The 14,999-nt window shown below is 42.6% G+C and overlaps 1 protein-coding gene across 2 annotated transcripts; it reads left to right on the forward strand.

Annotated features, from left to right (window-relative positions):
• Positions 1-1,493: 1,493 nt before the first annotated feature.
• On the forward strand, positions 1,494-6,868 carry zgc:56699 (uncharacterized protein LOC405758 homolog). Of its 2 annotated transcripts, XM_024376083.2 has the most exons (8): positions 1,494-1,597; positions 1,882-2,042; positions 5,302-5,408; positions 5,544-5,670; positions 5,769-5,852; positions 6,049-6,112; positions 6,234-6,304; positions 6,465-6,868. In XM_024376083.2, coding segments are annotated over exons 2-8 (552 nt in total). In that variant the 5' UTR covers positions 1,494-1,597; positions 1,882-1,945; the 3' UTR covers positions 6,467-6,868. The 2 variants fall into 2 exon arrangements, with proteins under 2 accessions (XP_024231851.1, XP_042155486.1); XM_042299552.1 differs by having other exon boundaries at positions 1,506-2,042.
• Positions 6,869-14,999: the final 8,131 nt, after the last annotated feature.

Raw genomic sequence — 14,999 nt, forward strand, 5'->3', positions numbered from 1 at the left:
AAGGTTCACCTTCCAACAGGACAACAACCCTAAGCACATAGCCAAGACAATGCAGGAGTGGCTTCGGGACATGTCTCTGAATGTCCTTGAGTGGCCCGGACTTAAATCTCTGGAGAGACCTGAAAATAGCTGTGCTCCCCATCCAACCTGACAGAGCTTGAGAGAAGAATGGGAGAAACTCCCCAAATACATGTGTGCCAATTTTGTAGCGTCATACCCAAGAAGACTCGACGCTGTAATCGCTGCCAAAAATGCTTCAACAAAGTACTGACTAAAGGGTCTGAATACTTAAATAAACGTAAAATCACATTTACCAATTTTTTTTGTTGCAAAAATGTCTAAACCTGTTTTTGCTTTGTCATTATGGGGTATTGTGTGTAGACTGATAAGGGAGAAAAAACTGATTTAATCAATTTTAGAACAGGGCTGTAACAAAATGTGGAAAAAGTCAAGGGGTCTGAATAGTTTCCAAATCCACTGTACATACAAATGGGACCTCCACATCCGGCTTATTCACCTGCTGGATTGTCCGAGACCAGCCTCCCGGACAGGTGATGAAACTGTGGTTCGTGCTCATTGTCCTCACCAGGGTCTTGACTTGACTGCAGTTCGGGATCATAACTGACTTCAGTGTGCAAATGCTCACCATCGATGGCCACTGGCACGTTGGAAAAGTGTGCTCTTCACTGATGAATCCCGGTTTCAACTGTACCGGGCAGATGGCAGACAGTCATGTGGGCGAGTGGTTTGCTAATGTCAACATTGTGAACAGAGTGCCCCATGATGGCGGTGGGGTTATGGTATGGGCAGACATAAGCTACAGACAATGAATACAATTTCATTTTATCGATGGCAATTTGAATGCACAAAGATACCATGACGAGATCCTGGAGGCCCATTGTCATGCCAGTTATCCGCCGCCATCACCTCATGTTTCATAATGATAATGCACAGCCCCATGTTGCAAGGATCTGTACAGAATTCCTGAAAACTGAAAATATCCCAGTTCTTCCATGGCCTGCATACTCACCAGACATGTCACACATTGAGCATGTTTGACATGTACTACCCGCCTGTTCCAGTTCCCCCCAATATTCAACAACTTCGCCATTGAAGAGGAGTGGGACAACGTTACACTGGCCACAATCAACACAGCCTGATCAACTATGGGAAGGAGATGTGTTTGCACTGCATGAAGCACATGGTGGTCACACCAAGTACTGACTGGTTCTCTGATCCACGTCCCTACCTTTCAAGAATTTGTTCTTAACTGACTTGCCTAGTTAAATAAAATATTTTGCATATCTGTATTCCCAATGAAATACATAGATGAAGTCAAATTAATTTATTTAATTTCCTTATATGAACTGTAACTAAGTAAAATCTTTTAAATTGTTGCGTTTATATTTTTGTTCAGTGTATATTCGCTGAGCGTCACATATGTTGTGGCAACGTGATTGACAGCCAATGACATGGCTGATTGACATTGTAGGACACACCCACTGGATCAAACCATGTTTTGCCGTATTTAAAAGTTGAAGTCAATTTCCACTACAGCTATCTACACGCGCTCTTCCAAGTTCAGTTTACTAAAAAGGTGAATATTTGCTAAATCTGGTTATTTTTAAAGACGTTGCTTGTTTTACTTTTAAAAAAATGGTTTATTGCCAAGAGAAAGGCAAAGTTTAAGAGCTATCATTATTTAAACGTTCCTAGCTAGTGAGCTGGCCATGCCACATGTTATTAGCTAGTATCAGGAAAATAAACGTACAAATTAGAAACGCAAACTGTAGGCAGCGGTTGAACGCATGATCATGGTGGTAACATTGTAAGCTACCTAACGTTACCTGAAAGATAATTTAAATCTTCACGTGCTACGAGCTTGTTGAGTAAATTAGCTCGGTAACCTGGCTTCAGCGACCACCAGGCCACACTTCGAGGAAAGATGTCTACCATCCGATTTGGATCAACTTGTAGTCCTTCGAAGACTACTCTAGCTGAGACATTGCCACGCTGGAACGATGAGGAAGGGGAGAAGGCTGGTAAGAGTCAAATATATTGCCTTTTGTATTTCAATCAATTACCATTTTTGATTGTTGGCTCCTAGGGACTTCTCATACTTTAATTAACTTTTCTCTGTCTGCAGTGACCTAATTGTCCTGCACGGATGTGATCAACTGACTGACAGAGGCTTGAATATGCACTAGCACCAAAGATTTTTATAACTAAACCAAGAGACCACAGGTTGTTGTTTCCAATGGGACAAATGAGTCATGGTGGGCAGAGCCAAGCACGCGCTAGCAATATCCCATTGGCGCGTTTTAGTATGCATATTTCTGTTAGGGAACGCCTACTATGAATAGCGCGTTTACATTAACTCAATTTGCGTCTGTGCTCCTAAACGGCTTGCTTTTAAAAAAAATTAAAACTTTTGCAAATGGTAATGTCTATAAAACTTAGTCCACTCTGTTTATAACAGATTATAGTTTTTTGGAACATAACTTTATTGAGATCAAATGTTTAATTGATGAGAATTTGCAGAATGTTGGCCAAAATCCACTGCCTGCCAGTGGGCTTCCTCTGGAAGTGAGTGGAACCACCAACTGGATGCTTCATGTTTATACATCCAGTGAAATATGTCTCATTGTACAATCCGCCAAGGTTAACTATCCCTTTTTGATTGGATCCATTTGGGCAGAGTGCGAATTACGCAATGACATCCGGGGGGTCTCTATTTATGAATTTAATAATAGACGTCATTTAAACAGAGAAAATATTACATTTTTAAAGTGGCATGAACACAGCCAGTCATGATATTTTCATTTGATTGTCAAATAAATCACTTCAAAAAGTAGGCTACCTGTGCATGTTCGTCCATTCCATCATCCAAACTGCTTGTATAGCCAGCCTACTCACGCCATTTGAAGAATGGAAATAGACATCTCTTACAAAACACCAAAAAGTGTGCCCAATGATATTCAGCCATTGCCTTTGATTAGGCCTACATTAATTAATGTCTTGCAGACAGTTGTAAAGGTCGTAGTTGTAAATGAGAACTTTTTCTCAACTGGCCTACCTGGTTAAATAAAGGTGAAATAAAAATTAAGTTGCATTTAGGGGAGCTAACATCTCATTCAAGGTGGCTGAGCCCTGGCTCCCCTGTAATTCGCACCCTGCATTTGGGTAAACCATAATTCTATCCTCCTGATTCCTGTTTACAAGCAAAAATTAAAGCAGGAAGCACAAGTGACTCGATCAATTACAGGACTGTTTTGCTAGCACTGACTGGAATATGTTCCAGGAATCCTCCGACGGCGTTGAGGAGTACACATCAGTCATCGGCTTCATCAATAAGTGCATCGGCGACGTCGTCCCCACAGTGACCGTACGTACACACCCCAACCAGAAGCCATGGATTACAGGCAACATCCGCACTGAGCTAAAGGCTACAGCTGCCGCTTTCAAGGAGCGGGACTCTAACCCGGAAGCTTATGAGAAATTCCGCTATGCCCTCCGACGAACCATCAAACAGGCAAAGCGTCAATACAGGACTAAGATCGAATTGTACTACACCGGCTCTGACGCTCGTTCAGATGTGGCAAGGCTTGCAAACCATTAGACTACAAAGAGAAGCACAGTCGAGAGCGCCCAGTGACACCAACTGGCAAGTGTCTTCACTGACATTTTCAACCTCTCCCTTTCCAAGTCTAATACCAACAAACAGACCACCATCGTCCCGGTGCCCAAGAACACCACTAAGGTAACCTGTCTAAATGACTACCGTCTGTAGCCATGAAGTGCTTTGAAAGGCTGGTCATGGCTCACATAATCAACATTATCCCAGAAACCCTAGACCCACTCCAATTTGCATACCGCTCCAACAGATTCACAGATGATGCAATTTCTATTGCACTCCACACTGCCCTTTCCCACCTGGACAAAAGGAACACCTATGTGAGAATGCTATTCATTGACTACAGCTCAGCATTCAACACCATAGTGCCCTCAAAGCTCATCAATAAGCTAAGGACCCTGGGACTGAACACCTCCCTCTGCAACTGGATCCTGGACTTCCTAATGGGCCGCCCCCAGGTGGTAAGGGTAGGTAACGACACATCCGCCACACTGATCCTCAACACAGGGGCCTCTCGGGTGCGTGCTCAGTTCCCCTCCTGTACTCCCTGTTCACTCGTGACTGCACGGCCAGGCATGATTCCAACACCGTCATTAAGTTGGCTGATGACACAACAGTGGTAGGTCTGATCACTGACAAGACAGCCTATATGGAGGTGGTCAGAGACCTGGCTGTGTGGTGCCAGGACAACAACCTCTCCATCAATTTGATCAAGACAAAGGAGATGATTGTGGACGACAGGAAATAGAGAACCGCGCACTCCCCCATTCTCATCGACAGGGCTGTAGTCGTGCAGGTTGAGTGTCCACTTGACCAACAAACTAACATAGTCCAAGACCGTTGTGAAGAGGGCACGACAAAACCTATTCCCCCTCAGGGGACTGAAAAGATTTGGCATGGGTCCTCGGATCCTCAAGATTTTACAGCTGCACCATCAAGAGCATCCTGAGTGGTTGCATCACTGCCTGGTATTGCAACTGCTCGGCCTCCGACCGTAAGGCACAACAGAGGGTATTGCAAACGGCCCAGTACAACACTGGGGCCAAGCTTCCTGCCATCCAGGACCTCTATACCAGGAGCTGTCAGAGGAAGGCCCTAAAAATTGCCTAAGACTCCAGCCACCCTAGTCGGACTGTTCTCTCTGCTACCGCACGCCAAGTCTTTGTCCAAGAGGCTTCTTAACAGCTTCTACCCCCCAAGCCATAAGACTCCTGAATATCTAATCAAATGGCTACTGAGACTATTTGCATTGCCCCCACCCCCTCTTACACCCCTATTACTCTCTGTTGTTATCATCTATGCATAGTCACTTTAACTCTACCTACATGTACATATTCCCTCAACTAACTGTAGCTCCTGCACATTGACTCTGTACCGGTACCCCCCTGTATATAGTCTCTCTATTGTTATTTCACTGCTGCTCTTTAATTACTTGTTGCTTTTATTTGTTTTTTTACCCATATTTTTTTCAACTGCATTGTTTAGGGGCTCGTAAGTAAGCATTTCACTGTAAGGTCTACACCTGTTGTATTCGGCGCATGTGACTAATAACGTTTGATTTTGATTTGACACCTTGCCTACATTAGTCTACTTTTAGCTCATTCTAACTGAATAATTTCCTTGGTGTTAACTTGGCTCCATGGCATTATTTTCTCTGTTGTCAATAGATCCAGAAGATGCCTGTGATCCAAATAAACTCCTTCAGTGTCCATACGACAAGAACCATCAGATCCGTGCCTGCCGCTTTCCATACCATCTGATCAAGTGCAGCAAAGTTAGTAGCTACAGAAAGGAATGTTGTTGAAGGCGCAATATGACGTTGTGCCATGTCATCTTAAATGTTGATAATATAGTCAGTTAGTACATGGGAAAACAAGTTATTCAGCTGTCCTCTTGTCCTTTGCTGTAGAACCACCCTAAACTGGCCAGTGAATTAAAAACGTGCCCTTTCAACGCCCGCCACCTGATGCCCAAGCATGAGCTTTCACACCACATTGCTAACTGTGTTGACAGAATATCTGTGAATGCTGAAGACTGTAAGCCTTTTTTGTTTTACCCTTTCTGTATTTGCATTATTCAATGATAAGCCTATTTGCACCCTTTAGTGAGTCTAACCAGGTTCTGTGATTTCCAGTGGGCAGCGCTGAGGTGCAGAGCAAATGGCAGGTACCTGTTAGCACCTGGACGAACACCAACTGTGATGAGGACTGGGATAAAGGTACTCTCTCACAAACTGCTGATTATGCATGTGTACTCAAAGCAAAGATGCCATGTATGCATTTATTTGTTTCACAACTTCTGCACACTCTGTGGACTGATGCAGTGAATGCAACTTTTCAGATTTTTATGCTGGAGATTTTCCATTGATTTCCATCGGCAGCATTTTATTTAAATGCAGCCTTTTCTTTTTGTAGAAGCTGATATTTCTTCGGTGCCTTTCGTGTGGGGAGTGTCCACAAACCTGATCAGTCGGAACAGGTCAGCTAACCACAAAGTTTGCAGTGGAGTTCATTGCTACTAGATATATTTGAAACAGAGCTGGTTAATATTTTCAAATTTAAAACATAGTTTTAAGTGTAGTCTTTTCTTCTTTTTTTAGGACTGAGCCATGCACTACAAATAATCTTACTCCTGGACTCCGAGCTCCAAGAACTCTGCCCTGGAAAATGTGTAAGTCATGTTTGATCTGTTTTATGTTACAGCATTCTGTATTTCTTATGGTTTGGAGCCATGCTGTCTTTTCTTGCTGTACTGTCTCACTTAAAAGCTTGTGGTCAGGTGTTCACTTGTCACTCTTAGGCTCATTGTATTTCTCATTATTTTTGTTCAGGACTGACAAAGGGCAGAATGAATGACAAAAGTTGGAAGTCAAGAGGCTATCTTGCAGTTAAGTTTTATATCATAGATGCATGTTTTATTATCTCACTTTGACTTGGACACATTTGAGAAATCCCATTGACTATTTTGATTGACTATAAATGCATGCTTTGTAACCTAACCTTAGACATGGTGATTGGGGTTTGTGTCCCCTTTTTTGTTATTAAAATACTTTTTTGCAGAAGTGTTTCCCTATACTAACTCTGCATGTAGGCTGTTAATGTACTGTATGTTCCTGATGCCCTACTGCAGATGAATATATTCTCACTGTATTGCACATATCAGATATCGTCAAGATGCTCATTATGCTGACTGTAAAGTTGATTTAGCCTCATAATGAATCTTGCTTTGATCTTTTGCCAGTGTGTTGTATATTATTGGGTTTTGGCCTGTAATTACACAAAAAAATTGAGGTAATGTTCTGTCCTCGTTAAGGTTTAAATGTCTACAATTTGCATGTTGGGCACAAGAGAACTGAAAGGTTGAAAATGGATTGGGCATTTAAGCAGATTGGACTAGAGTTGGACATTTAATACTATCCGATAGGCAAAATCCAGATAATTTTGGAAAAACTGGGCCCAATTTATCTCTTGTTAAACCGTAAATAGACAATAAATTAATCCACGCAGCTGTTCTTAATTGCAACGGTTAAGGCCATCTCCATAGATGGATTAGCTGACAATGTCACAAACTATGCACGTTAATCAACTGGGGCAGAAGTCTGTTTTGTGATTCTGGATGGAAACAATGACAAGAAGCTACCATTAGGGGAATCGTATTGTATGTGGTTCGTTTCCGCTTGTATCTTGTTACAATGTCTTGTTTTGATCGACGCCACCTATATGCTAATATGGCTGAAATTCGCTAGCTAACCGACAACTGTGACAATGTATTTGTGACAAGTGCTCATTGTGCAAAGTTTGTTTTCAATCAATATTAGAGACAAAATATAGTTTGTTAATAATTTAAGCCAACCCTGTCTGTTTTGCTCCATAGTTGCACATGTGTTGGTTTTGCTGCTAAACAACCAACCTGTCTATTTGGATTTAGTCAACGTTCTACTTCTGAGGTGGTAAACAAAGGGTGCGTACAGCCACCTGGAGTGTGTTGTTTGAACAAGTATAAAGCCAAGTTTGAGTTACCAAACTGCAGATAGTAGAGGTATAGGGACTAAATTTAAATTGACATAATTCACATTAGCAACGGGAATGTCACGAGCCGGAGAGGGTTTGGCTCAAATGTACCATACATGGTGTGTTCGTAAATTCACTGGAGTGCCAGAGTGCGCTCAAAGGCGTTTGTAAATTCAGAGTGTTCAGTTCACACTGGACGCTCTGGCCGAGGAGTAGGGTTGATCCGAGCATTCTGACATTACAGCCACAGTCGTTTACCAAGCTAACTGGCTAAATTTGGCTAGCTAATTTACTTCGAGACAAATGACAGAACCTCAATCTGACAATTTACTAACACAGCTGGTTATGCTCTTTTCATGTTATCTGGAGTGTTGGTAAATAAATATTTGCTGCTGGCAACACATTTAATTGTCACGGTCATAACAAATAACAGTAATACAGGTAACGAGTGGAGGACAGAGGAGCCTCTTAAAGAAGTTACAGGTCTGTGAGAGCCAGAAATCTTGCTTGTTTGTAGGTGACCAAATACTTATTTTCCACCATAATTTGCAAATAAATTCATTAAAAATCCTACAATGTGATTTTCTGGATTTTTTTTTCTCATTTTGTCTGTCATAGTTGAAGTGTACCTATGATGAAAATTACAGGCCTCTCATCTTTTTAAGTGGGAGAACTTGCACAATTGGTGGCTGACTAAATACTTTTTTGCCCCACTGTAAGTATTTTTAAAGGAGACGTGTGAGTGTTTGCCCTCTTCTCCCTTTCTTGGGCTGCCTTTGCATCTCTTCAAGGCCACCTGATGGCACTGTTAATCCATTTGTAGCTGGAAAGTCTACTTAGGTTTACACACAATTCACTGTAGAGACAGTTATTGAATCATACTTGACTATGTATGCCGCAAATACATTTCGCATTTTAAAGATGTAATCTTTCATACATGTGTTGCTATACATCAAGACCTACTATAGATTGGTTTTCCCCTTGCCATTAATTACTCATGGAATCAATTTCAGCAACTAGCCTAAAGAGATTATAGGGGGACTAGAATTTGGATAAACCTGTCCAGGCTGCTTCCATAAGGACTTTGGGGATACTATGATTTCTCCCATGGGCAATTTTTACTTCATATCTCAAATGTCCATGTTCCTCAAGCGTCCATGTGAGCAAGCATGAGTAGTATCGGTTACGGTTACAGAGCCCCAAGGCCACAAGTGGGGTGTTTAATCCTGGAAGGGACTTGCCCTGCCAACACACACTCAGTCGCTTCTAAGTGACATTATTGATTTCATATGATGACTGGCTATTTTTAAAGTGGAGGCTAATATTGGAGGTGTTCAGAGGACTGTCTGTCTCCTTCTGTATTGCCATCTGGGTTGAGAGAATATGAGTCCCCCTAGGAACATGGTGTACCCTTGGAGGAATCTAATCAAGTCATGACTTTCTACTCCCTTTTACAGTTGGATCCAATGCATTTGTGTGATTCTCGTAGTGAAATACCCATTTCGTTGCATTGTTTGAGCTGCTAAAATTATAGTTATGTTGGCCTATGTCCTACAATATGTGGACAAGAAACTGCAATAAACGTTCCTTATTGCCTGGAAACTACTTGATGGTCATTGGTTTAGACACATGGGTTAGGATTCCCTTGGCCTACACATACATTGCATTCAGAAAGTATTCAGACCCCCCTTTTTCCACATTTTGTTACGTTACAGCCTTATTCTAAAATGGATTAAATAAAAAATGTTCAGCAATCTACACACAATACCCCATAATGACAAAGTGAGAACACGTTTTTAGATATTTTTGCAAATGTATTAAAAATAAAAAAGGATACCTAAATTACGTAAGTATTCAGGCTGTATCACATCCAGCCATGATTGGGAGTCCCATAGGGTGGCGCACAATTGGCTCAGCGTCTTCCGGGGTAGGCCATCATTGTATATAAGAATTTGTTCTTCAATTATTTGCCTTGTTTAAATAAAAATATATATAAATTCAGACCCTTTACTATAAGACTTGAAATTGGGCTCAGGTGCATCCTGTTTCCATTGATCATCCTTGATGTTTCTACAACTTGATTGGAGTCCACCTGTGGTAAAATCAATTGATTGAACATGATTTGGAAAGGCACACACCTGTCTAATGTCCCACTGTTGACAGTGCATGCCAGAGCAAAAACCAAGCCATGAGGTTGAAGGAATTGTTCATAGAGCTCCGAGACAGGATTGTGTCGGCACATATCTGGGAGTGGCACCAAAAAAAATGTCTGCGGCATTGAAGGTCCTCAAGAACACAGTGACCTCCAGCATTCTGAAATGGAAGAAGTTTGGAGGCACCAAGACTCTTCCTAGAGCTGTCCGCCCAGCCAAACTGAGCAATTGGGGGAGAAGGCCTTGGTCAGGGAGGTGACCAAGAACCCGATGGTCACTCTGACAGAGCTCCAGAGTTCCTCTAGAAATGGGAGAAGGTTCCAGAAGGACAACAACCTCTGCAGCACTCCACCAATCAGGCCTTTATGGTAGAGTGGCCAGACAGAAGCCACTTCACTAAAAGGCACACGACAACCCGCCTGGTGGTGGCATCTTCATGCTGTGGCGATGTTTTTTCAACGGCAGGGACTGGGAGACTAGTCAGGATCGAGGAACTGAGCAAAGTACAGAGAGCTCCTTGATGAAAACCTGCTCCAGAGTGCTCATGACCTCCAACTGGGGCAAAGGTTCACCTTCCAACAGAACCATGACCCTAAGCACACAGCCAAGAAAACGCTGGAGTGGCTTCAGGACTTTGAGTGCCTAGCCAGAGCCCGGACTTGAAAATGATCTAACATCTCTGGAGACACCTGAAAATAGCTGTGAAGCGACGCTCCCCATCCAACCTGACAGAACTTGAGAGGACCTGCAGAGAAGATTGGGAGAAACTCCCCAAATACAGGTGTGCCAAGCTTATAGTGTCATACCCAAGAAGATTCACGTTTGTAATTTGCTGCCAAAGGTACTTCAACAAAGTACTTATGTAAATGTGATATTTCAGTTTTTGTGCAGTTTGTTTATGTCTAAGAGCTGATCTGTGATTCTCAACCAACCATTCTAGAACGGGGTGGCTAACCCTCCTTGGACCTGGGCCCAGATTCACAAATCCTTAATTTCTTATTTCTTAACTTCGCCCACTCAAGCAACAGCCAGGGGACCGGGCAATGCAAAACGTGCTCGCCCAAGTTCTCCAGGAGGACTGTTGGACTAACCCCTAGTCTAGAATTAGTGTTGATCAGGTGCTCTAACTCATCACCCACCAGTGGTCTGGATGGGGCATCCTCTGTCTGCCAGACCATATCTATCTATGCTGAATCTGAACATGCAGTGTCAGTTGGTAGGCCTACTCCTAGGATGAGGCTACAGCATTTTTGTACAAACTATGATGCCACCAGGGTATAAGAATGCAATGGGTGCATTTTATCAAATGCCAATGCCTCCCATCACATGACGTGTAGCTCACATTTAAATGCTGTTCTTTATGACTAAAGTTGGAATTCAATCATTGCAGATAGAATGGTTCTATGTTATAATTTACAGATGTAGCTAACATGAATCACTCTTGACTGTAGGTATTGTTAAATAGAGAAATACTATTGCAATAACGAATTAAGACAAAGCTCAGAAATGTAAAGTGTTTAATACCAAGGATACAGTCAGCTGAGTGCATGCATTTAGAAAGTTCACAACACATTTTATACTCTTCCCTTGTAGGCATCATCTCCCTAGCTATACATTTTATGACCCCAATGATTTTCCCTCTGGCTCCCCTGTGGAATGCCTATTGTCCTCTTTTTGTTTAGCCAGATGTCAGAATCCCACCTCGTCCATCTTCTGTTCTAGGCCTCACCCTGCTGTCTGATCCTAGGCGATTTCCTCTTCTCTAATTACTTCATGGTTTCTAAATTAGCATACACACAGTTTCATGGCCTAAACTCCATTAATACTCACAGTAATCATTCACTACACAGGATACAAACAAACTACAGTTTAACTTGAAACATTTACATTTTAATAGAATCCATCAGTATGCTTATTTCACAATGTGAGTCTCCCTTCAGACTCTTACATTATCCTCTGACTGCTCTGGGCCCTGGATTTATTTTATTTCACATGACTGCTTGTGTCCGGGATGTGATTTCTCCTGACCTCATGCCTGGGCTGGCTGGCTCTCTGGAGGATGTGCCTGACGCAAAAAAGTTTCAGGTGCGCGACCAAGAGTTATCGCCTGCAATTGGAACCCAAGTCTCCCTATCACTCTAGTTTTATAATCGTAACATTATCATCTTCTCACAGCTGCCCCATTTCCAAAACAGTGCATGGTTGGTAGACAGTCGGTGGCGCGGGGTCTGGTCTGTAGTGGCCTTGTAATTTTATCTTTCTGAAGACAATTGAAAAATCATGGATTTACAATTTTCTCCATGTGCTCCTTGGGATTTTTTTGATCACATGTTTTATCATTCACGTTTTTCAGGATTAGGAGTTTTTCAATATCAGACAATTGGAGACTAAAATACCTGAACATGTACAGTTTCACAACCATCTGTCTCTTAATTTAAGACCCATGTTAAGGAATAGAGATGGGACATATTCATGCAGTAGGAATAGCTAAATGGGACAAAGTGAAAGAACTTGACCCTTATATCTTTATAGTTTATTGAACTGAGCAGTAGTCATAGACAGACACTGTATACATTGTGTTGTACATGACTAGTGCAGCTTTAATCACATTTTGTTTGAATATAGCATACAGATTTGTAACAGCTCCCAGCTAATATGTAAACCATCACTTCATAATAATAAGAATAGCTATTGGATTGAAAGAAACTACCGACGTGACTGGCAGGTAACCAAGCCAATGGAGCATTGAGTAAGATCTGTATCAAACTTTTTAAAGGGATTTACTTTTTATCAACTCCCCTAGGATGCGTTAAGTGTGTGTTAAGTTTCCTCACAGATTGCATTTGCTACATGCTCTGAGTCTGACTGCAGCCCATGTCTCTCTTTGCACACACATTTCTGTGCACTATTGTTGACGCAGATCATGGTGACAAAATTAGGCAATGGCAGTTTGTGTTACCACAAGGCAATGTGAAACCCAAGTCCTTCCCCATGGAGTTGTCTGTCTTCAGTCTAGCATCACTGGGTTACCAACTTCTTCCATATTAGCAGTTGCACCCCGCACAATGCTTATTGCCTGATTTAGGGCAATTGATAACTTATCAATAATACCCAGCTGATTCTCAACATTACTGTTGACCTATGTAAGGAGCACCTGTACTTCATGAATGGTCTCTTCATAGGATTGCCTTTGTAGCAACCCGCCAGAAGTGGTAGTCTACACTCAGCAATTGAAGCATACTCTACACATTTTAAAGTGTGAGAATGTCTCACTATTTATTGTTGAAATAAGTCACTTGAGCGACTGGGGAAGGGAAGTAATTGTAATTTATGATTGGATCATAGTTTTATGTATGGCCAATCCCTTGTTAAATGAAAGGTATCCAATCACAAGTGAGAGAAACTAGAGCCCCACAGTGGTGTCATAATACCCATAAATCCTACTAATAGGGAAATGGTTCCAATTGTTTTTCCACCATTAATATTACCCAAAGGGGATTTTAGAAACATTTAAAGTAAGGGCTGTGATTCGTGTAGGCTTACCCTGGCGTGGCGTTTTGATAACCATGTAAATCATTCTCGGACCACCCCTCATCACTGTCAAGCGCTCCCTAAAACACTTCTGCGAGCAGGCCTTTCTAATTGACCTGGCCCAGGTATCCTGGAAGGATATTGACCTCAACCCGTCAGTAGAGGATGCCTGGTTGTTCTTTTAAAAGTGCTTTCCTCACCATCTTAAATAAGCATGCCCCTTTCAAAAAAAAACTAACTAAGAACAGATTTAGCCCTTGGTTCACTCCAGACTACTGCCCTTGACCAGCACAAAATCACCCTGTGGTGTACTGCACTAGCTTCGAACAGTCCCCGCGATATGCAACTTTTCAGGGAAGTCAGGAACCAATACACACAGTCAGTTAGGATACCAAAGGCTAGCTTTTTAAGCAGAAATGTGCATCCTTCAGCACTAATTCCAAAAAGGTTGAGACTGTAAAGTCCATGGAGAATAAGAGTACCTCCTCCCAGCTGCCCACTGCACTGAGACTAGGAAACACTGTCACCACTGATAAATCCATGATAATCGAGACTTTCAAAAAGCATTTCTCTACGGCTGGCCATTCTTTCCACCTGGCTACCCCAACCCCGGCCAACAGCTCTGCACTCCCCACAGCAACTGGCCCAAGCCCCCCTCCCTGCTTCTCCTTCACCCAAATCCAGACAGCTGATGTTCTGAAAGAGCTGCAGAATCTGGATCCCTACAAATCAGCTGGGCTAGACAATCTGGACCCTCTCTTCCTAAAATTATCCACCGCCATTGTTGCAACCCCTATTACTAGTCTGTTCAATCTCTCTTTCGTATCGTCTGAGATTCCTAAAGATTGGAAAGCGGCCTTGGTCATCCATCCAAACTGTTACAGACCTATATCCATCCTGCCCTTACTTTCTAAAGTCTTCGAAAGCCAAGTGAACAACCAGATCACTGACCAATTCGAATCCCACTGTACCTTCTCCGCTATGCAATCTGGTCCCAGCGGGTCACGGGTGCCCCTCAGCCACGCTCAAGGTCCTAAACGATATCATAACCGCCATCGATAAAAGACAGTACTGTGCAGCCACTGTGCAGCCGTCTTCATCGACCTGGCCCAGACTCAAGAGCCTTGGTTTCTCAAATGACTGCCTCACCTGGATCACCAACTACCTCTCAGAGTTCAGTGTGTCAAATCGGAGGGCCTGTTGTCTCTGGCAGTCTCTATGGGGGTGCCACAGGGTTGAATTCTCGGGCCGACTCTTTTCTATGTATATATCAATGATGTCGCTCTTGCTGCGGGTGATTCTTTGATCCACCTCTACTCAGACGATACCATTCTGTATACATCTGGCCCTTCTTTGGACACTGTGTTAACAAACCTCCAGATGAGCTTCAACGTCATACAACACTCCTTCCGTGGCCTCCAACTGCTCTAAAATGCAAGTAAAACTAAATGCATGCTCTTCAACAGATTGCTGCCTGCACCCTCCTGCCCGACTAGCGTCACTACTCTGACTTAGAATATGTGGACAACTACAAATACCTAGGTGTCTGGCTAGACTGTAAACTGTCCTTCCAGACTCACATTAAGCATCGCCAATCCAAAGTTAAATCTAGAGTTGGCTTCCTATTTCGCAACAAAGCCTCCTTCACTCATGCTGCCAAACATACCCAGG

Source organism: Oncorhynchus tshawytscha, linkage group LG16, assembly GCF_018296145.1.
Source record: "Oncorhynchus tshawytscha isolate Ot180627B linkage group LG16, Otsh_v2.0, whole genome shotgun sequence".
Classification (NCBI taxonomy): Eukaryota; Metazoa; Chordata; class Actinopteri; order Salmoniformes; family Salmonidae; genus Oncorhynchus; species Oncorhynchus tshawytscha.

Coding starts and splice junctions, on each gene's coding strand:
- zgc:56699 (XM_024376083.2), top strand. CDS start 1,946: ATGTCTACCATCCGATTTGGATCAACTTGTAGTCCTTCGAAGACTACT. Junction 5,409..5,543: donor ATCTGATCAAGTGCAGCAAA/GTTAGTAGCTAC, acceptor CCTTTGCTGTAG/AACCACCCTAAACTGGCCAG. Junction 5,853..6,048: donor TGATGAGGACTGGGATAAAG/GTACTCTCTCAC, acceptor TTCTTTTTGTAG/AAGCTGATATTTCTTCGGTG.